This window comes from Tamandua tetradactyla, chromosome 18 (genome assembly GCF_023851605.1).
Source record: "Tamandua tetradactyla isolate mTamTet1 chromosome 18, mTamTet1.pri, whole genome shotgun sequence".
Taxonomy (NCBI): Eukaryota; Metazoa; Chordata; class Mammalia; order Pilosa; family Myrmecophagidae; genus Tamandua; species Tamandua tetradactyla.
The window spans coordinates 9,531,898-9,555,752 of record NC_135344.1 but is presented as its reverse complement, the minus strand read 5'-3'; the positions used below and the strand labels follow the sequence as shown (position 1 = coordinate 9,555,752).

At 42.2% G+C, this 23,855-nt stretch overlaps 1 protein-coding gene across 2 annotated transcripts in view; it reads right to left on the bottom strand.

Moving 5' to 3' along the window:
- The window catches only part of NETO1 (neuropilin and tolloid like 1), a 165,124-nt gene that overhangs the window by 113,888 nt on the left and 27,381 nt on the right, over nucleotides 1-23,855 (bottom strand). Inside the window, exons 1-3 of one of the 2 annotated variants that reach the window (XM_077135250.1) lie at nucleotides 6,108-6,198; nucleotides 4,021-4,074; nucleotides 3,644-3,781 (exon numbers count right to left, since the gene is read on the bottom strand). In XM_077135250.1, the coding sequence (XP_076991365.1) occupies nucleotides 3,644-3,781; nucleotides 4,021-4,074; nucleotides 6,108-6,135 (220 nt within the window). In that variant the 5' untranslated portion in view covers nucleotides 6,136-6,198. Of the gene's footprint in view, nucleotides 1-3,643; nucleotides 3,782-4,020; nucleotides 4,075-6,107; nucleotides 6,199-23,855 lie in introns of those variants that run through there. The other variant, XM_077135249.1, reaches the window with a different exon arrangement.

The window sequence follows — 23,855 nt, the reverse complement described above, 5'->3', positions numbered from 1 at the left end:
AGAAATTGCTATCTACTTATCTGTCTCCACTGATTTCCCTTATTAAAAATACAAGGCCATATAACATGAATTTCCTTATTCATGTCTTGATTCTCATTTACGTTCAGTCCAAAATAGATAATCAATCCCTCAAATTCCTTAGGGAAGCATTCTGTCTTTACAGCTTTTGGTTGACCACACTATATTTGCATGATTTCTTTTCACATCATCCAACACACTGAAACTAATTCAACACACCACTCCAAAGAAAATGCCATCAGCTGAAATTTAAGAGATATTAAAATAATCTTTGCAGATAAAAATTGGTGATTATGGCACACATAAACCAATTGAAGTTATCTAGGCCCAACTCCGTAAACTTACATTTTCTTTATCTCCAAATCTCTTAATCCACAGCTGCCTTTCACTTCAACATTTCCTATGGGCCATCTTTGATCTAAAACGTAGGTTCCTTTTTGAAAGGTATCAAATCGTTTGAGACTTTTTGGGCACTCTAAGAATATGGGCACTTTTACCTGAAGAATACAAATATACAGATTTTTACCTTCAATTCGAGGGAGATTTCAGACTACCAAATCCCTAACAGGGGTCCTGCTTTCCATGATTGAACCTCTACCTGTACAACTCATCACAATGTATCTTATCACAAGACACTGGTCAATTATTTACCCCTCTTTCTTTGCATTTTTAATTTGTCTTTTACCACCAGAACAGACCATACTCTTTAGAAATAAATGTATATTCTACCCCATTACAAGAGAAGAAAAAGAGAAAAGGAGAAAGAAAATCTTTGAACCCTGGCTCTTGCACTCCACCAATGCCTCCCACTTTTGCATTTCCTGCGAGCCAGCTCCTACATCCACTCCAACTATAGGAGAGCACATCCTAAAGTCACCAACAGCTGCTTAAGTGCCTAGTCCAATAGAGTCCTTCCTGTTTTTACCTTATTTTTCTTTGCTGTAACAATTGGCACATTAACTACTCCCTGCCTCTTGAAACTTCCTCCACCCTAGCTTCTATGGCATCTTTTCTCTGATTCTGCCTTCCAAGTCTCTGGTTCTTTCTCAGTCCCAGTTACTCCTTGCTCCCCTCGCTCTGTCCCTTCCTTGCACAGAACTAGATTCAATATTTTCTTCCCTCTCAAGCCAGACCAGTGTTCTGGGGGGCCCTGGTATCCCCTGGAGAACTATTTTAAGATATGATACCTGCAGTTCCACCCAAGACCAAAAAAATCAGAATTCCCAGAGTCAGGCCCAGGCAACCAGATTGTTGAGAAGAGCTGAAAACCAGAGCCCCAAATACTTTCTTTGGATAATCTCATTCATATTCACAGCCTCAACAACAATCCTGAATTTTATGGCCTATTTTATATATATATATATTCAGTTTAGATCACTCCATTGAGACAAAGAGCCATAGATCCGATCCCTTCAGGAGACATTTCCATAAACACCAAAATGAAGCCCATTATTTTCCTTTAAGCCATCTTTGTCAGCTGATATTTCTTATCTGGCATGACAATGCTATCTAACAAGTACCAAGACAAAATCTTTGGAATGGTCCTAGAATTTCCTATTCTCTCATTCCCTACCCTCAGCCACTTACATTCATTATCCTAAATATCTTTCAATTCTTCCTTCTACTCCACCCCCAATGTCACTTATCTACTTCAGGCCTTTACTATGATTTATTTGACCTTTTGCAATAGCTTCATTACATTTGTTCTTTTCCTTAAGTTACTTACTCGCCCAAATCTTACCTCATTTACTGTCTCATTACTTCAATGGTAAGCCATAGTCTAGAACATAAAGCCCCAACTCCGTGAACCGGAAGGGCAGAACATGAGGTTATCCTTTATCTGAGAATGCCTATCTCTTCAACCTCATCTTCTGCTCCTCTCCCTGCCATACACAGAAGCCCTATTTGACTGGCAGCCCCCAACCTTACCATATGGCTGAACTTGTGCAGGTACTGGTCAGTACGGAGAGTGGTGACCTCCTGACCAATCTTCAAAACTGAGAGTAAGAGAGTAAGTCTTCTCCCTTAGAGCCGTCTCTCCCTTCTTCCTACCCCAAACACTTGTGTCACTCTTAGGGCCCCTTCAGAATGCTTACTGAAGAGGGTTCAGTTCTCGCACCCTACTTTAAGTTCCATAAGGCGAGTACCATGTCTGTTTTGTTCAATTCTCTATAAACTGTACCTAGAAGAGCATTTGTTTCTTAATAAATGTTTGTTCAATAAATGCATGAATGAAAAGAAAACTGGGTACCATGAAGTATTTCAAATAGTGTACAGAGCATCATCAGTAATAACAGGAGTAAAACCTCTATTTTCCCATTTTAAATTTTGTCCTCCTATATCAAGGAATGAGTGGGAATATGCACATAACATTAAAATCAAATACTAACAATACTAAATAATAAGCATGAAAACATAATTAACAGGTAGATATTTGCTTCTGAGTTAATCCTTCCAAATTAAGATATATGGTTCGTTTTACTTTATAATAATTTGGAGTTTTAAACTACCATTGCTTCAAAACACCATTTTTTAAAAAGTCTACCAAAATAAAAAAAAACTTTATGTTATTGTCACATTTAAAAAATAAAAGTTTACATTTCATTATAGTGTAATCTATTCATCCCTTCCTAAAACCATAAAACCTTTCTTTAGAAACTGGGATTGAGTTTAGAAGAAAAATTTAGTCATACTGCATAACACACGAACAGTAGCGATTTAATAATTTCACCTTTAAATCTCAAATGAATCATTTCTAAACAGATTGTTGAAAATGGCTTAGAAAGCCTTTCTCTTTGAAAGACACACGTTATTAATAAGCAAATAACAGGCATACATATATTTTTCTTTAAGGCTGCTTTCTCTGCGTGTGCATGGGGAGGCAGAGAGGAGGTTTGCAAGTTTTTGGTTGTTAGGTACTAACACAGATTGAAGTCATCTACCACTAGACGAAATTCTCAACATATTTAAAAATGTCATACTTAATAAACAGATGCCTATAAGGAGAGAGGGAAAGGTTCAAAGAAAAGTAAATCTCTTTTCCAGTAGTGTTTATTCTTCAAGTTGGGATAAAATGATGAAAAGAAGAGTCATAATTTGGAATCCTGACTTTGACATCCAAATACGATAATGTCACTTGTTAGCCAAAACTAAAGCAATGGTCACCCAGATTGATGTTTGTAAAACATTCTTATAGAGTTCTCTGATATTAAATAAGCTCTGTGCTTTACATGACTAAAGAAAAGTTTACAAATACATGTCATTTTCAAAATTGTTTAATTTCTAAAATACTAGTTTCAAAAACGGTTTCTCCTTAGGTATACTATGCCAACTATACCTCCATGCCATTATTTTAGAACTCTAGGTCAATTAAATTAATTACAAAATAAAGTTTTAAAGTTGTTGATTTTCTTTGATTTCCCAGAATACACTTGTTCATAGCCCATTACTAATAAAGTCAATTATTAGCTCAATTCCAGATTTTACAGTTATTTGCTCCACTCAGAAATATGTATCCCTGGTCTCTAAAACCAATTTTTATAACGTCTGTAATTGTATTTTCCTTCCAAAGCCTAGAGGTGGCCCAGGATTTGGCCTGGTGCTCTCTGGCACGCTCTGTCCTTACCTTCTATGATGTAGACACACTCGCGGTCAGGGGGGTACTTGCTGGGATAGTTCGGGGAAGTAAAGACACCTCCCTCTGCATGTTTTGTCCAGGTTCCACACTGCACTGACTTCTGTGTTTCTGAGGTGGTTTGCTTCTCTGCAGGTACATTTTTAAAAAAAGACAGCCATCATTCAATTTTCTATCAGACTAAAGCTAGAGAGGACATTTTTGTAATCCATTAGAAAATTAATTTCTAAATGTTTCCTTAGTCAAAAACCAATCAATGGCACACTCTAAAAACTATACAGATATTCTGGAATATTAAGCGTATGGGCAAATGAGGGAACGTAAAATAATTAAAGGTCTTCCACTCCCTTCTCACCAAAAGAACGTACCTGTTCCTTTCTTGGTTGCCCCGGATAAATGGAGAATGACTAAACTTGCTACAACTGAAACAGAAGAGAAAAAGTACAGAGAGAAAATATTAGCCTAACTGAAATGGTCAAATCCAATAACAGAATTTAAAGCTAAAATGATATCAAAACAGATAACTTTTATTGTTGGTAACTGTTCCACGTCAACGTCAGGCATGCAAAAACTGATCCAAAATGCACAGGACAGGAAAGCTTAAGAATCCCTAAAGGGAGCAGTGCAAGTCCAGAATCGGGGAGACCCAAACTCTTCACGCTAATCATACTTCAAGTCTCAGAGGTGACGCTCAGTGTGGTGCGGTGCCGGGACTATACTTTTTCTAAGGTGCCCTTTGGAAATGGCTTTGCTGGTACCTCTAAAGGAAGAGGCAGGGATAGCACGTAACAGGAGGAAAAGGGAAAAGCAAACAAGGAGAAAGGGCTCCATGATTGATAGGGACACACTGGCAGTGTAGTAATAGTTTAGAAAATGCATTCTTAGCAAATCCTCTAGTGGGGGAGGGGCAACATTAATTTGCACTGGAGGCATTAAGTGCTGAACCATGCTTTCTAAGCTATGAAATTAATCTCTTCTAGCCTTACCTTTGATTTACTATTTAGTGTTATCCGGAAATTGATTGTTATTTTGAGAAAGGTCATTTTGTAAGCATTTCTTAGTAGTTGTTTTTTTTTTTTTTTTAACATGGGCAGGCACGGCGAATCGAACCCGGGTCCTCTGGCATGGTAGGCGAGCATTCTTACCTGCTGAACCACCGTCGCCCGCTCCTTAGTAGTTTTTTTTTTACAGTCAAAAGGAAGTACTGATCTGTAACTTGGTAAATCTGCTAAGATCACCATAACCTGAACTTCTATATTACTTTCATATTCTCGATGTATCCAACATTTTTACAAGACCAAGAACCAGAAAGATATTAGTGTTTTAGTCTTCATGATCTCAGACTTTTTACTCTTCGGTTTTACTTTAATTACCTTGTTGTTCAATTACAACAGATTCTATCCAGTCTATAATCATATTTACACTTAAAATGAACTCGAGGGAAGGAGGATATGTCACATTTTCGTCCTCCACTAAAAGGAACCGAAAAACTTACCCTTAAAGATTATTCCAAGAAAGTATTGGGGTCTTGATATCAGTACTTGGGAAGATAAGCTCAGTTACAGTACACTGTACTTTAGCCTGGTCGTCTGCTTTCACATTCAGACGTCGGTTGGTTGTTCTTGTTATTATTTGCGTGCGTGTATTAATAGAAAAAAAAATCACATTCTAACGTGCCAAAATCCTATGCACTCAAGCACGCAGGTGCACAGCGACCAACATCAGGATGTGTTTGGCATTTTCCCCTACTCTGCTTGCCTGTCTCCATGGGCTCCCACTACAGAACGTGTACTATGATTAACACCCCAGCAAAGCCGGGTCCCTCAGCTGCGTGGCACACGAGTCACACGCGAATCCTCGCTTTGTGGTGTCAAATTTCCACCACCCAGGGCGGTTTTCTGACTTATGCTGTCTTTTACTTGATGACTTTCGGTGTCATTTGTCTCCAATCCCTTCCGCGCCTGGTTCTCCACTCTCATAAAGCAACATCCGTCTACTGGCCAGGACAGAGTTGGGGTTCGCACGGGCCCTCCGCCTCAGCCTGGGCTTCAGGTGTCCCTAAGAGTACCCGCTGAGGTGGGGTGGGGGGCAAGGTGGGGTCTCTGCGGTCCCAAACGCCCCCCCGCCCGAAGCCGGGCTACTTTGTCTTCCCAACCAACCCCCCACCCCCGTGCTCTCGGTCCTTCCACCCGCGCCCTCCCTGGGGCCCAGGTCTCCGCCTTCTCCGCACGTGCCCATCCCGGGGCCCCCGGCCACTGTCAGCCCGGGCGGCTTCGGGCAGGGGCAGAGCCTATCTCCCCCGGCCACACCGGGGGACAGACACCGGCTGCCCGTGCGCCGTCCCCACGCCCCGCTCTATCCTGCTGCAATCTAGAAAGTTTCCATCTGCCCCAGAGACTCCCGGGGACTGCGGGGACTGCGGGGGCCCGGCCGGAGCGCGGCGGCGGGTACTCACTGTGGAACAAACCGCGTCCATGGATCATGTCTGTTCCTTACACCAGAGGCTCCGAGCTCCGCCAATTCCATCTAGAGACGGGACAACTTCCAGTGGGGGCGGAGAGGACGGAGTCGAGAGGATCCAAACAGGCAGACCGGGAGCCAAACGCAGGGCAGCGAGCGAGCAGGGCGAGCGGAGACGAAGCGGTCGGAACCCACCCGGCAGCCAGCGCCGGCCCCGCCGCGCCCCGGGCCTCGCCGGCTGTCAGCGCCGCGCAGCCCGCCTCCCCACCATGACGCTCGCTCAGTCCCGGGCGCCGGGCGCCGCCACCAGCGCCGCGGCGGGCAGCTCCCTCCTCCTCTGCATCACCGCCGCCGCCGCAGCTGGCAGGAGGACGCGGCGCGCGGGCAGCGGGCGGGCGGGCGGCGGCGGGCGCCCGGGGCCGGGGCCGGGGCCGGGGCCGGAACCCGGGGCCCGGCGGCAGGCGGGCCAGAGGGCGGAGGCCAGTCCCGACCGACGGCAGCGACGGAGCGGGCGACAGCGGCGGTGGCGGCGGCTCGCTCAGTCCCCAGTTTCATCCACGACCAGCAGCAGGTCGGAGCCGCCCCGCGGGGAGGATGCCCAGCAGCAGCCCTCCTCTCTCCAGCCCTTGGGGATCTTCCGCTGAGGCATTGAAGACCGGAGGAAGGGGTCCGTCATCGGCTCGCCGGGCTGCGCGCCACCTCTGCGATCTTGCGGAGAGAGGAGCGGCTGGGTGGGCGTCTGGGAGGAGGGCTCGGGGGTGACGGAGAGGAGCGCGGGGGGCGGCGCGGGCAGGGAGGGGCCGGGAGCGGGAGGCTGGCCGGGTTAGCAGGCGGGAGCCGCCGTCCGAGCCGGAGGCCGCGCGACCCTCCGGGTGGCCCCGCGCCGAGGTGCGCCCGAGCGGCTCCGCGTGGCCCGGCGGCCCCCGGGCTGGCGCGCGGCACAATGGGGTGGCGGCGGCAAGGACATCGCACCCGCTCGGATCCTGGGGGAGGAGGGGAGGGGAAGGGGGAGGACCAGGCTGGAAGCCGTCACTCGGCCAGTCTAGGGGGCGAGGGGGCGAGCGGGCAGCGGGCGGATCCCGAGCTGGGGCTGCCAAGGGCCGCCTCCCAGGCGAGCGAGGGGGAGGGCCAGCAGGTGCAAAAAAGCCCTCTTGGGCGGGGTGGGGGCGGGTCGTTCACTTCGGAAGGGCTAGAAATCCTGCTCCCGCCCGTTACCTCCCTTCTGTCTAAAGGGAACGGGGCTGCCTCGGCCCCGGGGCGAAGGCTTCGCCATCGACTCGCTGCCCCGCCTGGGGGCCCTGAGGCCCCCGCGCGCCGAGGACCCGGCGGCAGTAAAAGTTTCGCGGCTAATCCCGGGGCGCGAGGCGGAGGCTGCCCCAATCCCGCCGCTCCTGCGAAAACGCCGGTTCCCCGCGGCTGCCTTCCCCCTCCTCCAGGTATTTTAAAGCCCCATCGGAACCACAGAGCGCCCCCCTCCCGCCGCCGCCCCCACGCACACGCGAGCACGCGCGGCGCGGTAAACTCGGGGAGGAAAGCCGAGCTGCGCAGGGAACCGCGCCGGAAAAGCCCCAGCAACGCCAACTGCGAAGAAATGAAGACGCCCCGGCAGGCAGCGCAGGCGGCGGGGAGCAGGGCTGGAGCGCGGGCGTGGGCGGGCGTGGGGGCGTCCTCCCTCCCCGCCCCCGTCCCCCCCACCTCCTGCTCGCCGCCCCCCTCCCCGCCCCCAGCCGCCGCGGCCGCTCTGCGCGCCCACCCCCGCCGCGCCAGCCCGAAGCCCCGGGACTCAGGGGCCGTCGCTGCCCGGCCACCGCCTTGGGGGTCCTGGGTGCCCCCGTCCCTCAGCCGCAGGACCCCGCTCCTCGGCCGAGACTGGGGCTCCGGTTGGGGATGATGGCGGCGAGGAGAGGGGCAAGGAGGAGCGAGGGGGGCCACAGAGCGCTCCACGCAGGGCTCTGGGGACCCGGGTGGCCTCCGGGAGCCGAGGAGGGTGGCGAGGGCTGTGAGAGGGGAAAGGAGACCCGGCTCCCGGCCCAGCACGCCCTTCCCCGCACCTGCTGCGGCGGCGCCGGGACGCCCACGTGGGTGCGCGGGCGCGTGTGCGGTGCCGGCCAGGGGCTCCTGCCACTGAGGTGAGGTGCGGAATCACTCTGGGTCCGGGGGGGATGCCCGGGCCCGGACGCCTCCTCTGAGACGCCTTCCACCAGGCTAGTGGTTCCTTGGCCCCCGGTGGCTGTAAGTCCTCGACGGCGGGCTGAAGGGGAAACGGCTCTGGAGCGGTGTGTGTGCGTGCGTGGGGGGGGGGGGGTGCGCGTGTCCAGTTACTAGCAGAGGGTTAGGCAGGGCGGGGCGCGCGGTGGGGGAAGACCCCGAGCGCACGCAGAGCGCCAACTCCGCCGGAGCAAGAAGACTGTGAGAAGAGCTAGAGCACCCACCCCCACCCCAAGAAAAAAAGAGAGAAAGGGACATGCGGAGGAAGAAGCGGGAGGGGCGTCTTGGAAAGCCGGAGGGTATCTGCCCACGGGCGGGCGTACTTGGAAAAGGACGGAGCCGAGCAGGCAAGAGGTCCCCAGGTCGGGTGTCTTGCGACCCAGGAGCAATTTCTGTGCCAGCGTGGAGGGAGTGGGGGTGGGGACAGTGGGGTTGAAAAGCAGGTTTCTCGACTAAAAAGAAGCAAAAATGTCCAGAATGGCAGGACCGACCGGTTAATAGATGGGTGAGCCGATAAGGAAGGATGACTATATGTCCTTTTCTTGGATCCTGGTCACCTGTGGACCAGGTGACCAGGGTCCTTGAGAACTGGTCAGTGACTGCCAGCTGGATATTGAAGTCTTTCTTCAGATGAGATGGTAATTATTTTTTATGTCTAAGAATACGTCTTCTTTAAAAAATGACAGGATTCTTCAATGAGGGAGTGAATGTTTAAGCTGTCTTAAGGAAATTAAGGGCGAGTCTCTCAAGCACTATGTACAGATAGAAGAATGAACAATTGGTCTTATGTTAAACCCATCTACTTAAGTATTTCTAACCTCTTCCCTCCTGTTTGCCCAGGTCGGTTCCCAGAACACAGATTTGTAATCTGGACAAAGAAGTTGCTGCCACAGAGCTTTGCATGTCCTCCTGGCATCAGAAGGGGGCGAGGTTCAGGAAATCCCTGAACGGGATCCATCATACTTTTTGTCCATCTCTCATTCCACCGTCCTTCCCTAGCGGCCAGTATATCTTTGTTTGCCAGGCATGTCTGAAATCCCGATTCTGGTAACAGTGGCTTCTTTAAGATTTGGTGCCTGGTGCCCACCTGGTAGCTGTTGGTGCTGAGGGACTGAATTTCTGCTCAAACCTCAGAAATGTGGGAGGAATTGTGAACCAGCAGGAAGGCAGTGGGAGACTGAGGCTCTCTGAGGTCCTCACCAGGATTTGCTAACAAAGAGACTGAGTCAGGGCAATGCAGAGGCTTTCCCTCTGCCTACTAATCCCTCCCTAAGGGCCAGTGTCACCTTTTCTTTGAAGATTCCATTCATTTTCTTGCACACACATGCGCGCACACTTTCAACCATCCACCAACCACATCCTGCTTCCTTGGCAAGCTGCCTTCTCATTTTTTGAGTTCCAAAACATCACTTGCTGAGTAATGCTACCTCCTGAACGGGGACACATGAGACTTTTCTTTCTTTCTGAGAAAAACCAACATATGAGAAAAGCTCAGCCCTTGGAAAGGAAGATCCTGAACACATATGGTCAAATGTCCTGCTGTGATTATATTGGAAGGGCCAGCTTGTAAACTTGTAAAATAGCTTTTATAAGTTTAACGCGCTCATCCTGGAGGAAGGTGCTTTGTCACAGCTCTTCAAGATTAATATAGAAATAGGGTCCCCTGTAGAAGATAAGGCAGAATTAAAGCCACTTGAACCCATTCACTGTCGCCGGTATCCTTTTTGGCTCCCACCAAATGTGTGTGAGCACGATAATGAAGGATGAGAAGTATTTCCAAAACTCTAAAAGAAGTTGGTGTAGGATTTCTACCTTTGCTCTTCTGATTTAAAAATGTAACATTTGTCTACATGCAGATAGTTTACTTCAGAACATAATAAAGCTCCTGGTCCCATGAAGCCTCCTTAGTTCATTCATTCATTCATCTGCCGTGCTGACATCCTCTTCAGCTCTGCATTAAGAAGAGGTGCTGTTACAAAAAGATACCAAGTAAATCAGCACTTCTGACACATTCCTTATTGCATTAATGTTGTATTTCTAAATAATGACTTTTTTAGCTGCATAATTCTGAAATATAAGATTCCGCATATATTTTATTATGAATATATACATCAATATGTGTTTATAATGATATTTATTAATAATTAAATTATTGCCAAATACTAGACTACTTTTGAAAATGAACTATAATACTCTAATATAAAACTGACTTTAAACAAGATTGATGAGATCATTTTTCTTCAGTAGTCTGTAGTATATCCTGATAGAGTACAAAATCTTCTTAAAATAAAATACATTAAAAGCTTTTAAATCTTGCTTTTAAAAACCGGAGAGTAAATTTCATGATCTTGCATAGGGGAAAATCAAAAGCAGTTTCCTGGGAAGTAGACCGTTTTAAATAGTTGAAAATCACAAGAATATTAGTTTTCAGTGACAACAATGTCCATAACATGAAATTATTTAAGCAATATGTTACTAGTACTTACAGACAGATATTATTCATGTAGTTTCACATTAAGTGGAACTGTGCTCTGGAAATAATGTAGTATCTCTTTTGGGAGGAAATGGCGAGCAGGTAAAATAATTCTATGATCCACCAATTTATAAATTCTCTAATTAAAATTTCTCTAATTTTTAAAATTTAGAGAAATGTTTTCATTGTGTTTAATATTTGATTGACAGTGGCTTTAAAAATACATTAAATTTTTTTTGTAATCATCAAACTGATTAACAGCTAGTTATCTACAAACCAACATAAACTAAAGGAACAATTATAAAGAGAAATCCTATGATTGAAAGTGCATCACTTTTAAAGTCTTCATACCAAGTACCATGCGAAGATAACCACTTGTTGCTATCTATATGTGTGAAAAGGAGAGTCACCTTCCGTAATTGAAAAGGGGAGTTAAATGATACTTGGAAAACACAGGTTCAGCTGATGAGTAAATCTATGTATTTCATATCAACATCCTTTATTGAAAGCAAACAAAAACACTTAAAATTGATAAATCAGCTCTGAATTTACTTGCTTACAGGTTAGTAAGCATTTTCTTTTTCTTCAATTAAATAAATTAATAGTGTCACCTAAATTTACAAGCTTTTGGCTGTTTAGGGCATACCATGTTGTTATTATGATTTGTTGAGTGTTATGCAGAGGATATGGAAAACAATAAAGCCAAGATTTGCATGTTGCAAATAACCCTCAATGTTAATATAGAACAGTACTTAAATCCAATTTATGAAATGCAATTTGAATCGTGAAACAAGCTTTGGTACATGGTACGTGAAATAAATATTTAAGAAAAGGCATATGAGTTTAAAATGCATTTATTTTGTTGAATTTAAATTTCTACTATTATGAAATAGTTATTAAAAACAAATTAAGCCTAGGCAAAAAAAAGAAGACATATTAAAAAGTAAACACAAATCATGTCTTACCAATATATTAATATTAGAAACTAATATCCAAATATCTTAATGTCACATGTCAGGAAACTTAAACAACAACAGTGATAGTAATAAAACTATTTCTGTGTAACAAATGACTTGGAGAAAGTTGAAATTGGGAGGGAAAGAACAAAATCTAGAATTTAGTGAGGGCTGTTACAATTAAAACCAAATTCTCATTATTTGAAAGATGAAATTAATAAAAGTTCTAGCAAGATTGCTCAGAAACAATGAAGAAAATGTGAGCCATATAAATATAAAAAGAATGAAATAGGGAGAAGTTAGCAAGAAAAAACCAAAGCAGATGAATTTCACGAAAAAATATATGAACAGACTTTAAAAACCAGACCAAATGGGTATACTTGTAGAAAAATATACAATTCAGACATTTCTGAAGAGAGAGTAGAAACTATTGAACCTATCCATAAACATTAAATCATTTGACTTGCTAATCCTGTTCACAGACTCTTACCCTAGGAAAGCAAGCACATAAATGAATGAATGGATGGACGAATGGATGGGTGAATGAACAAATGAGTACATAAGTAGTTCCTGGACAATATGATAGCTCACCTGCATTTTGCTTTATGACAGGTTTTACCTTTACGGAAATGGTCATTCATTTTTCATACAAGTTGTTTCAGAAAAAATAAATTAGGAAAAGACATAAAACTCATTTCATGAGGCTAGTATGACCTTATATCAGGGCCAGATTTTGTAGGCTCCTTTATTAAATAAGGCTTTATTTAGTGGACTCAGGAGTTAGATGCCCCACCCTTATTCCCTTAGGCCACACCTGTCAGTGCACCCTGGTCTATCTAAGGGCAAATGCAAAATAATACTCAAAGGGCCCCATTTTCTTTGTTGACCATAATGGAAGACACTTCCTCCTCCCTCCCATCTCTTAGTATCTTTGTGATTTTAAGTTCTCTCTTTTCCTTTTGACATGTAATCAAGGAAGGAGCCCCCTACACACAAGTTTCCTGAGAAGAGACTAGCATAACTTCTGGGGGATTCCTTGCTCCAAATTGTAAGCCTAGCTCCAAAACATCTTGAGAATGTGTTTATAATGGGCTGTTGCTGCCTGGCCACATGGAAAGAGAAAGCACTCTTTCAGTTTCCAATCTCCTTGTGAATTGCATGTGATGCATTGCATTCTGGTTTAATGCTTATTCAGTATTTATTTATTTTCTACAATCATGGAGATGTTTTCTGGGTTGGGAGAAGATTTTATTTTTAATTACATTTTCCCAAAACCTAATCTCCAACTGTCAGCTACGGCAGATATTTCTCAAAGGTCTTTCCCTGGCTGTCCGAGCCCGTTCTGCCCAGGCTTGCAGCAGGGAGAAGTATAAGCACCCCCATCTGTCCACAAAGCAGCTTTCTAAGGAGTGCAGAGAGCTGGTCACCCTCACCCATTACAAAGTACTATTCTGAAGTGTGGGCTTTGTCCTGACTTCCGGAGTTCCGGCAGGAATAAGGACTAGCTGCCACCATAGGGCTTGCTTAATGACGCCCTCTTAACACAACTGTCTTTCCTTCCCACTCCCTTCAGGTGTTTCCTAGAAGAATCTCCCAAATAAACTTCTTAAATCAGATTCCTCTGCCAGGGTTTGTTTCTGGAGAAAGCCAAGTAAAACCATTGGTGCTTCCTGAAGCCTTTGAAGGGTGTGACTCTTTGGGTGGAATTCTGAAAATGCCGCTCAGGGGTCCAGGGCAAGCAAGTTCTCCTTGCTTGGGCTTAGGATACTGCTGCCTCCACATGTTGCAGCAGCATAACTGCTGAGGCTTTCACCTGTGGAAAGTTAGGATAGAAAATAGGTGGAGCAGGGTGTGCTGGTTGATGCGACATCTCCAGGGTCTCTATTTTAATAAAAAGTCAGTGCCCTACAGGGAAGGGGTGGGACCTTGACACCTGTGGTGGAGACATCTTGCTGGAGGTCCTTGAGAACTGTGATCTTGCTAGTGGATAGCAGCCTCCCTTGCCTCAAAACCATACAATTGCCTTTAGAGTAATGAATTGGGCCTCTAAAAAGAGGCTCAACCTTCTTCTTGGCTCCTGGAAGGGAACCTCTAAATCTTTGGAATTTCTGGAGATGCGAATCTTTTGTTATTCCTGGGTGCCTGGGAACACATCTGGTGGTTCCTTTGCTAATAAATGATCAGATGGGACCAGTGACTTGCAGCCTTAGGGTGGGGGACTGCCCATAACAGAAAGACCCACCAAATGATAGCCTGACTTCCTGAGAGGAAAGGAGGGCTGGAGATTGAGGTCAACCAATCATGCCCACTAAATGAAATGCCATAGAAACTTGGGGATCTCAAAGACTGTCCATGATTGAGAAGACATATCTCTGTGCTGAGAGAGTAATGTGTTCTGACTCCACGTGGAGAAAGCAAAAACTTGCATCGGAGATCCTTCCAGACTTTGGCCTATGTGCCTCTTTTTATGGCTGGATCTCATTTTTATTCATTTGCCATAATAAAACTATAAATGTAAGTATAGTTCTGTCAGGGAGTTCTTCGAAATATTCTAGCAAAATACTGACCCTGGGCAGGTGGTGGGAACCTTGAATTTGTAGCCAGTTTTTCAGAAGTGTGGGCAGTCTGGTCCTTAAGAGTCAGAATTGAATTGAATCAAATTGAGTTACCTGCAGTATTTGCCATAGGCGCCATAAGTTGCAGAATTTTTTCCAAAGTATGAATACCTATCCTCAGGTAGATGGCATTTAAGATGATGCTGAGCCACTTTGCCACCTACTCTCACTTCCCTTCCTTTTACTCTGGACCATTTACCAGGTTCAGGTCTCAGCAGAGCTGTCTGGAGAGGTTCTGTCCCTGTTTTGAGTTTGAATGAATTGTTAGCAGAACCTGAAGATGGGTCTTGTGGATGCTACATTAGGATGCCATACCAGTATCTCCACCAGAGATAAGCCTGTGTTCTCAAAGTTTCAGGGCGACATTTAGTGGTGTCTTAGTATTTGCTTCAGGTGACCTTAATGAAGCACTAAATTCTGAGTCATAAGAATGTGTTCCGTATTAAAAATCTATTTTTTTGCTATTGATGTTTTGACCCCCATCCCTCCACCCTCATCTAGCACCTTGTGATCTAGTCTCAGATACTGTTAATAACTCTGAGATTCTCTGAACAGGAACAGAATTTCCCCGCTTGGATCATGTTGAATCTTGAACCTAATTGTTGTCTGGAATCAATGAGGGTAGGGGAGGAGAACTGAGTTTTAAACAATTGTGTTACCTTCAGTTGAGAAAATAATTATGTTTTCCTCTCTTTGAGAGCTTGAGAGGTGAGTTTGGAAATAAGAAAATAGAGCTAGTCATATTTTTGCACACTGAGTACAATGTCTATTCAACTGATGCCCCATTGTCTCGTTTTACCCTGCAAACCAATTTTATTTCAAGATGTGGATAAGGTTTTTCTTATGACATTCAGATAGCTACCATGGTTTCCACCTGAAACTTTATACCCAATCTGAAAATTTTTCTTAACTCTGACAATAAGAAACATTCTTGTAATCATTGTCACAGCTGTCGGAGCCTTACAGCATATATTAATTCCAGATAATACAGATGGATGGTGAAATTAATGCCAAATATACTATTTGTTGCAAATGTGTATTCATGACAGTCGCCTTAGTAAATAAACATTTATCTTTCTTAGGATTTCTCCCAAATGATTTTTCAAGTGACAAAATCCTCCAAGGAAGAATGGTTTGCATATAAAGCTGTCCTTTTTTAGTTATCTTTTCTTTTTAAAGAAAACTTTGGTTTGAATAAACAGATTTATAAGGGAGTGATAGAAGAAGGTCAGGACAATGCAACTGAGCAAAAACATAATAATAGAGATTTTTAAAGACCAAAATTATTACTTCCTAGAAATTTTGGTCTTAAAAAAATAGAAAAAACATTCAATAAATGAAATAGAATGATGTTAGGATTAATAGATAGATGGATAGATAGATAGATAGATAGATGGATAGATAGATAGATAGATAGATAGATAGATAGATAGATAGATAGATAGATAGATGGGTGGATGGATGGAAGGATGGATGGATAAAGGAGCTATTGGCATTCTTTATAATGAAATATTTACATGTTGAAATTTCAGTACCTTATTTGTACCCATCTAGAATTTAGATTCAAATACCATCCTATCTATCTTTTTGAAATGAAAGATTTGCCTTTCACTAGAAAACAGATATATTACTTTAAAGATGGAGTGCATTGTTCTATTACCCTTAGCAATGAGCTTTTTTTTTTAACGGTGTATTCTTGGTATAAACTTTTGACTCATATTCTTTTATTTTAAGCACACAACTCAGGATTCAAAACTACATACATATGGATAGAGCTGCTTGGAAAGAAAATCTGCTCTTCTGGGATACTGAATGTAAAATTAAAGCTCATCCCTGCAAGCTGAATATGAAGAAAACAAATGAAAGACTGAACATTTGAAAAAGCATTCAAATACAATATGTCTTCCCTTTGCTTAACCAGTGTAAAATATATACCACTGATGTATCTTGAATTCTATTTATTTTAGAAAATTAATTTGAGACAACTTAAACAGTCTTCAAATTTCTTTCTGCACCATTTGCCTTTATTCTGGAGAAAACTTCTGTTTGTCCAGTGTATATTACATACAAATTTTGCTTCTCCTAATCCATTACTAGGGGTTTGAGTCTGAGACATTCAAACTCATTCAACTCTTACCTTTTCATTGTAATTATTTAATAAATACTTCTGCTCCATGCATTTTAGAGATATCTTAAATCAAAATTTATCAATTCCCTCAACATGACTCACCATGAGACTGTCTATAAATATAAATAAGTCAGTGAGTTTATGTAATGATACCCACATTTTACTGAAGAGAAAATCCCATTTCCTTCATTACTCTGCAGGATAGAATTTGTTAGCAGCTCTCTCAAGTAATCTTTTTAAAGAAGAGTTAAGAAGACATAGGTGAAAAATAGTATGAAATCGAGTTTGGCTGTTCCTCGTTTTGGAAAACTTTGAAGAATCCAGTCTCTTCATTAGATCCTGCTAAGATCCATACACAGGTTAGCAAATTTATCAGTAGAGGAAACGTAGGAAATCACGTCAAGATCAAATTATTGTTGTTATCCTAACCCATCCTGAAATAAATAAAACCCCATATATCCCAGGAGAGATTTAAAGAGAGATCTCAGGGCCAGACTAAAGTTTTTACAAATGTTCATAGAGGAGCTGATTTTCAAGGATTAGGACATTTTGCCTACATGTTCACATGATTCTCAATGTTTTACGAAGCCTCTAACTGGTAGCTATTACCCACTTTTAAATATATGTGGCCAATAACTTAAAGCCAAAAAAAGAAAAGCATGAAGGTGTTATTATTGATCAGAATGGCTTGGTAAATTATTTATCATAAAAAGTGCTATTCTGCTCCATGGTGTTAAAGAAAAACCCTTTTGTCTTCATCAAATGACAGGTAAATCAGTCTGTTGCCTTTCTTCTAAACTGAAGAACTAAGTTTCTAAACTATAGTTTAAACTATTTCTGATAAAATGGTCAAGGGTTAAGTGAGTTTTTGGATAACTTCTATGTCTGAAAATGACTATATCTATTCGACTTCCAATTGATAATTCGGCTAAGTTCATAATCCTGCATTAGTAGTTATATCCCATGAGAAAACTGGCTTCCTTTTCATTGTAGTGCCAGTTATTAAAAAAACAGATGCCATGTCAATTTCTTAAACTTTGTACATAATTTTCTTTTCCTCTTTTTTTTTGGCTTTCAGAACATTCACATTTTCTTTTACCGTGCAGGTACTTGGCATCCCTTTTAATCTGAAAACCCAAATCCTTGATTTTTAGTTCTGGACAAACCTCTTATACTGCCATTTGATAATTTCCTTCCTCTTATCCACTTCACCCCCTCCTTTCCTCTATTTTCTACTTTCACAACTTGTCTTGGAAATTCTGGACTGATATTATCTATATAAAACTCATCCCCCATCATCTGTCTCGTTTGGTTCTATTTTCTTTTCTCTGATCCTTGAGCCATTGCACAGAAAAAGTTGATCCATATCAACAGACTGGAAGAGATCTAAGCAATTTGGTGATTCCAGTTTCTTAATTATCAGTGTAATTTCTGAGGTCTAGGAACTTATGATTCTAATTGTGACTACCTTTTGACTCTATCAGTGAGAGTCTCTGTTATTGCCTTTGGCTGCAAGAACAAAAGGCCTTAAATCAACTAGGTTTTAAATAAAGAACAGTTTATATATCACATCAGAAGAAGTCCAGAGGTAGTGTAACTCCAAGGTTGGTTCATCCAGTGATCTGATGGCACTCTCAAATTCCCAATTCTGCCCAGGTCTTCCCTCCTCAAATTCTGCATATTGCCTTACCTTTCTCATGATTGCAAAATGGCTCCAATTGAGCCTCATTTCTCTCCTTTACAAAGTGGGATTTATAATAGTATATTTCTAGATTTGGGTGAGCAGTAAACTTAAAAGTCAAGTAGAGGCACAATTCCTCTCATTCCTTATAGAATGTGTCCAATAAATGCTGACTTGGCAGTTATATAAATTAGAGGATATTTAATGTCACATAGTAATGATCAGAATATATTAAGAGAGCGCTTTGGTAGCAGAGTGTCTTTCATATACCTGAGAGAGAGAACAGAGACGCAGCAGATGGTCAGACAGACAAGGAAAGCTGGAGCCCCAAATTGGTTGTGGTTATACGTATTGCTTTTGCTTGCATGTACTGCCTAACTTTTCTATAATTAACATATTACATGTAATAATAGAAAGCAAAATGTATTAAAAGAAAAAATATGTTCATTAAATGATGTCTGTAGCAGTTTTAGTTGTAGCTTCTTGACACAAATTTCAGCAGAAGAGAGTCAGTTTCATCATATACTTCTGATTTTGTCAGTGAGGGAAAGTTTGGGCAGAAGCTCCTGAGACACTCCCCTGACCTCGCCTTGGCAATAATCAGATGTCCGTTCCTTAGTCCAACCCTGGCCAGGGGAAAGGAGTCCCACGGAGGGACTGAACAATGAGCTCCCTTTCCCCTCACCAGTCCTTTAAGACAGGAGCTGCTGTCTTCAATGGACCAATACTCCCCACACATTGTTTTACATTCTCCGACTAATGCATGGTAGTTTCTACTGCATTGCCCTATTCCTTCTCTACCATTGCACATTAGGTGCATCAGATGTGGATAACTGGCTTCATTCCCCTTGCAAAAGAAAGTTATAAAGAGAATTCTGGATTTGATGGGCAAACTTCACATGACCACGAAATCCTAGACTTGACTGAAACTTTAAAAAAATGAGAAGATGGGGATGTTCTCCCTTTGGGGAAAGGGTGAATGCATTCATTGTAAACATAGGTTTTAGTGTATGCATGGAATGTGGTACATTCAAAGGTGCATGCATGCATTCACTGATAGCTTCTAATCCAGCATCAACTACACCCATCGCTGTGTGAACCCAACCACAGCCGTTGAGAAGATATTCACTCCTTCATTCAGAATTTGGTTCACAGAAGATTTAAATTGACTATGGTGGTGTCTTAACCACTGGCAGTGATGCTGGGAAAAGTTTATCTTGATCTTACAAGAGAAAAGAGATAGAGAAGCCTACTCAGAAAAATAAATGGCTTATTGTTATGTGACCCTGCCACTATCACAGCAGGTTTTAAAACTAATGTCCCAGTCTCTGGCGATTGGGAATCGGAAGATGTACTAGGTGTATTGTGGACAAAAGCCAGGAGAACAGGAGATATGACCCCAGAAATGTATCTGAAGGCTTTCTTTCCCTAAACATCTTGTTACACACAAAAAAACAGGGAGAGTATACTTCTCTATGGCTAAAGCCATGACTGCTGACTTTTTTTTTTTACTTACAAATGGAAATCTTCAAAATGATAATCCTCTCAAAGAAAGGTTATCTCAGTGAGCCCTGACAGCTCAGCCCTTCTGCCTCCACCATCTCTCTCTGAGCTGTCAAAGCCTGCTCTATGGTTCATGTTCATTTTGTTCATGTGCAAATGCATCAGCTAAAATTGGGCTATTATAAGTCAGCAGTGTAAGCAAAGCAAATCACTTAATACATGGAAGGATTCTTTTTAAAACACAAATAATAAAACTTTTATTTCTTCTGACCTCAAATCAATAAAGTTGAAACTGTTCGAAATATACTTATGTATGTGAGATGGTGACATTGACGGGCCATTCTTAAGATAAATAAGAATTCTAGCATTTTATTATTTTAAGACAATACATCATTTTTAAGCCTTGTAGCTGATTGGTTGTTGATAAATAGTTGCTTTGTTTGTATAAGGAAACGCAATACTGAGTCATGAAATTATATTATCCATTAATTATTATTTTGAGGCAAAATGTTGGTATTTACAAGCATTCTCACATAAATCCTTATAAAGACCTGCTTCCAGGACGTGTAAATGAGAGGTTCCTTGGCCGCTTGGACCATGAGGGACTAAACTAAAGCCAGTAGGCAGACCTGGTGGAAAGATGGAAAGAGCCTGGCTGTTGATGAAATTACTCCAGAATTTTCAGTAAGTGAATAACATAAGCCAATATTAAGTCGCTTTATTTTTCAATAAAATTCACCATAATTTTAATTCAATATGCACTGGAATTTAGAAAGTGATTATGCCATTTTTAAAATAGTCTCTAGATTTTTCTTTTCATTGAAATATAATCTTCAGTGATGAAAAACAGTTCCAGAATACTGGTGTCTTGCCAAAGTAACCCACGGCACCCTCAGTAGAGCAGATTAGGTATCAGGAAAACAAAATACAAATGCATTAATTATGGCTAGTAATTCCAGAAGTCCCACCATCTCTGATCCCCTTCTGCTTTCCTTCCATCAGTTTCAAGAACCTCCAAATAGTGAAACCATTGTTATGAACTGAATTTTCCACAAGTCCTGTGCTGCAGGGACTTGCTGGGAGTAACAGAGCAGGTGGAGGAGAAGGAGACACTGAAACAGGCTTTGAGGCTTTCAGGAGCCACCTGGGCAGAATGGAAGCAGCCCTCTCCACCCTCTTTCATATGCACCGTCAAGCCGTTTGCTCCTTTTTGCGATGTAATACCTGCCTATATTGTCATTCAAGGTTGTTGGTTTTGTACATTTAAACTTTAGTAAAGTGAAGAGTACCAGATTAACTCATTTCGATATGTTTTATTTTCCCGTCCTGGCACCATCGCCTGAGAAAAACTTCTGATCCGCGTGTGAAATGGAGGAAGTTAGGACTGAGCATTCATTTCACCTCACGGGCCCTGGAAGAATCCATGCAGGGGCTGCACAGAGCTGGTGACTCAAAGCCCTTTTCCTCCATACCATTTTCAATGTTTCCTTGTTGATTGATTGTAACGAAACCTGAACTGTACAAACTTCAGAGCAGTGATGAGAGCAGCCCATTCTGACAATGTGGCATGATTAAAAGGCAAGAAGGAAAATAGGTATTTTGGTTCCAAATTCTTTCTTGGACATAATTTGTTCAGAAAGGCAAATCCAAGGGAAATGAAAATTGACTTTGACTTTCAAGGACGTAGTATAGCATTGGGTAATTCTTCACTTGAAAGATTAGTTCTGCAGCTCACCTTGCACCAGTAGACACACTTTGAACTTATCTTAAAAATAAGATAAAAATAGTATTTATAATATTAAATATATATAAATTTATAAATAATAATTTAATTTTATCAACACAAACATGCATATATGTAAAGATAAAATAATCTTGAAATACTTTTTATGGAGAAACATCACATCTTCTTTTAGCTTTTGCCTCTTTCCCTTTGAGGCAGCAGATGTTTCTTCCTTCAGCTGTTTCTAAGATTGCATAGACTGCTCTATCTTGATTTCTCTAAGTTGCACGCTATTCACTTTTTGCAATGAGATCTAAGTACTCAGCTATCTTTCAACACATGCTACCACCTCTGTTTTACCCTTCAGGGTAACACGTAGTATATTTGCTTAAATAAAAATGAATATTTATTTTTTACAGTATGATCATGTAAATAGTGTTCACTATAAAGTCTGAGAACCATGATTACATTTCTTTCACTGACACATTGTGCTTTTCACTTGAATTTCTAACTTCTTTTTTTCTTATTGATATGTCCTCTCTATAATAAGATTCTTTCGGTTTAATTTTTTAAATTTGATCTAGAAGATTTCCTAAGGAGACTTTTCTTCCCCCTGGTGATCTCTAACCTGAATGTTCTGTTCTCCAGCTTCTGACTGATCTGATAGGCCTCTAAACAGTGAGATTTTCACTGACTTCATTATTTTGCAAATAGATACACTACTTCTTGGTTCTTACATGTGGTGGACATTTGTCTTTTGTTGCTCTCCCAGCAACCATTCTCAGTCCTCACTCTATCCATGATTTCTCTGGGGAAATCACTTTTGTCCTATCAGTTGCTCATGTCATTTCTGTGGGGTTAGATCCCCCCTTTTCGGAACCAGAGGCAGACTCTGGACAGTTTAATTCATTTAATCCAGCTAAGTCTTCTTGCTCCAGGTTTACTCCATAGACCGGTTCTGGCCAAGAAGAGTCAGGCCTTGAGCTAGGACTTGCTTTCTGTGGGACCCAAGTCCACGGACATGAAGCCGAGGGGACATGTGCCCGGATCTAGTGCACTGCAGTCAGAACAAGAGAGACGGGATCACGGCAGCAAGTGGAAGAGAGAAAACCGAGTCAAAAGATGGAAATACTCAGTTGTGGATGGTGTCATTTGAGACCAAAACTAACTAACTTTGTCCAGAAATTTTAATATTCCACAAATGAGTAAAGAACTCCCACCCCATTTCATTTGTTTGTTTTTATTGCTTTTGTTGGTTTGTATTTGGTTTCCAGTTATTTAGAATTAACAAGAACCTAATTGATACATAGTATCTAACTTTTTTTGTTGTTGTTGTTTAATTCTCTGTTTGGCTCGGACACATTCTCTTGGAAATTCTGAAAATAGCCTGTAAGTAGAGTCCACTTTCTGGGTTCCAATTCTAGAAAGTCTTGTATTTAGACTTCATTTAATTGATAGTTTGGTGAGGTATAAAAATCTAAATTGAAAATATTTTCCCTCAATATTTTGAAAGTATTTACTCATTACCTTCCAGAGTCTATTACTAATAGTAAAATGTATAAAAATATTCTGACACTCTTTCTTGTGTAAATACATTGCCTTGTAATTTCTGGAAGCGTTCATAATATTCTCTTTATTTCTCATTATTTAAATCTGATGAGAATGTGCCTTGGTATAAAGTTTACTATTTATTCAGTTTTCTAGGAACCTCAGTGTGCATTTCAAACTGTATACTTCCTCACGTGTTTGCTTGTCCATGCCTTGTTTGCACTTTTAAGAATAAGGTGATTGAAAGATAATGGGAAGTCTGAGTAAATTTATGACTTGTCCATTGTCATATTTGCATTAGAATGATTGGAAATAAACTAGATGCCTAATTACATAATTAGAAATAAACTAGATGCAATTACATAATTACATTTGTAATTATGCTGATGGATAAGCAAATGCCAGACTATGGCATTGACATTGATATTCTATGAGAAAGCTTTGTTTTCCAGGAAAGAAACCTCAAATCCCCTGCATGAGGAATGGGTTGGAGGACTGACACCAGACCTGCAGAATTCTGCATGCAAAGATGGGATAGGGCCATCCATAATGTATATGCGGATTTTCAGTTAATTACCCTCTTTTCAGCCCTCACAAACTTCGTCCTTTCTTGGAACGTTGCATTGTCAATGATAGGTCAAGTTGAAATGCTAGGATTACAGGTGGGAAAAAAGAGGGACAGGTAAGTGGGCTGGGGTGGATATATTGGATCAGGCTGAAGGATTTGCAGAGGGTTGTGATCGGCAGCGGCACTTCAAGGAAATGTCATTCACTGTCATCAAAGGGAATGGACGCTCTCAACGTCCAGTGATGGCTCTCCTTCCTCTGCCAAGGTTGATGGCAAGAGAGGTATTACAGAATCAGAGTCACTGGTAACATGGGGATGACAGAACCTTAAAACAATAGAG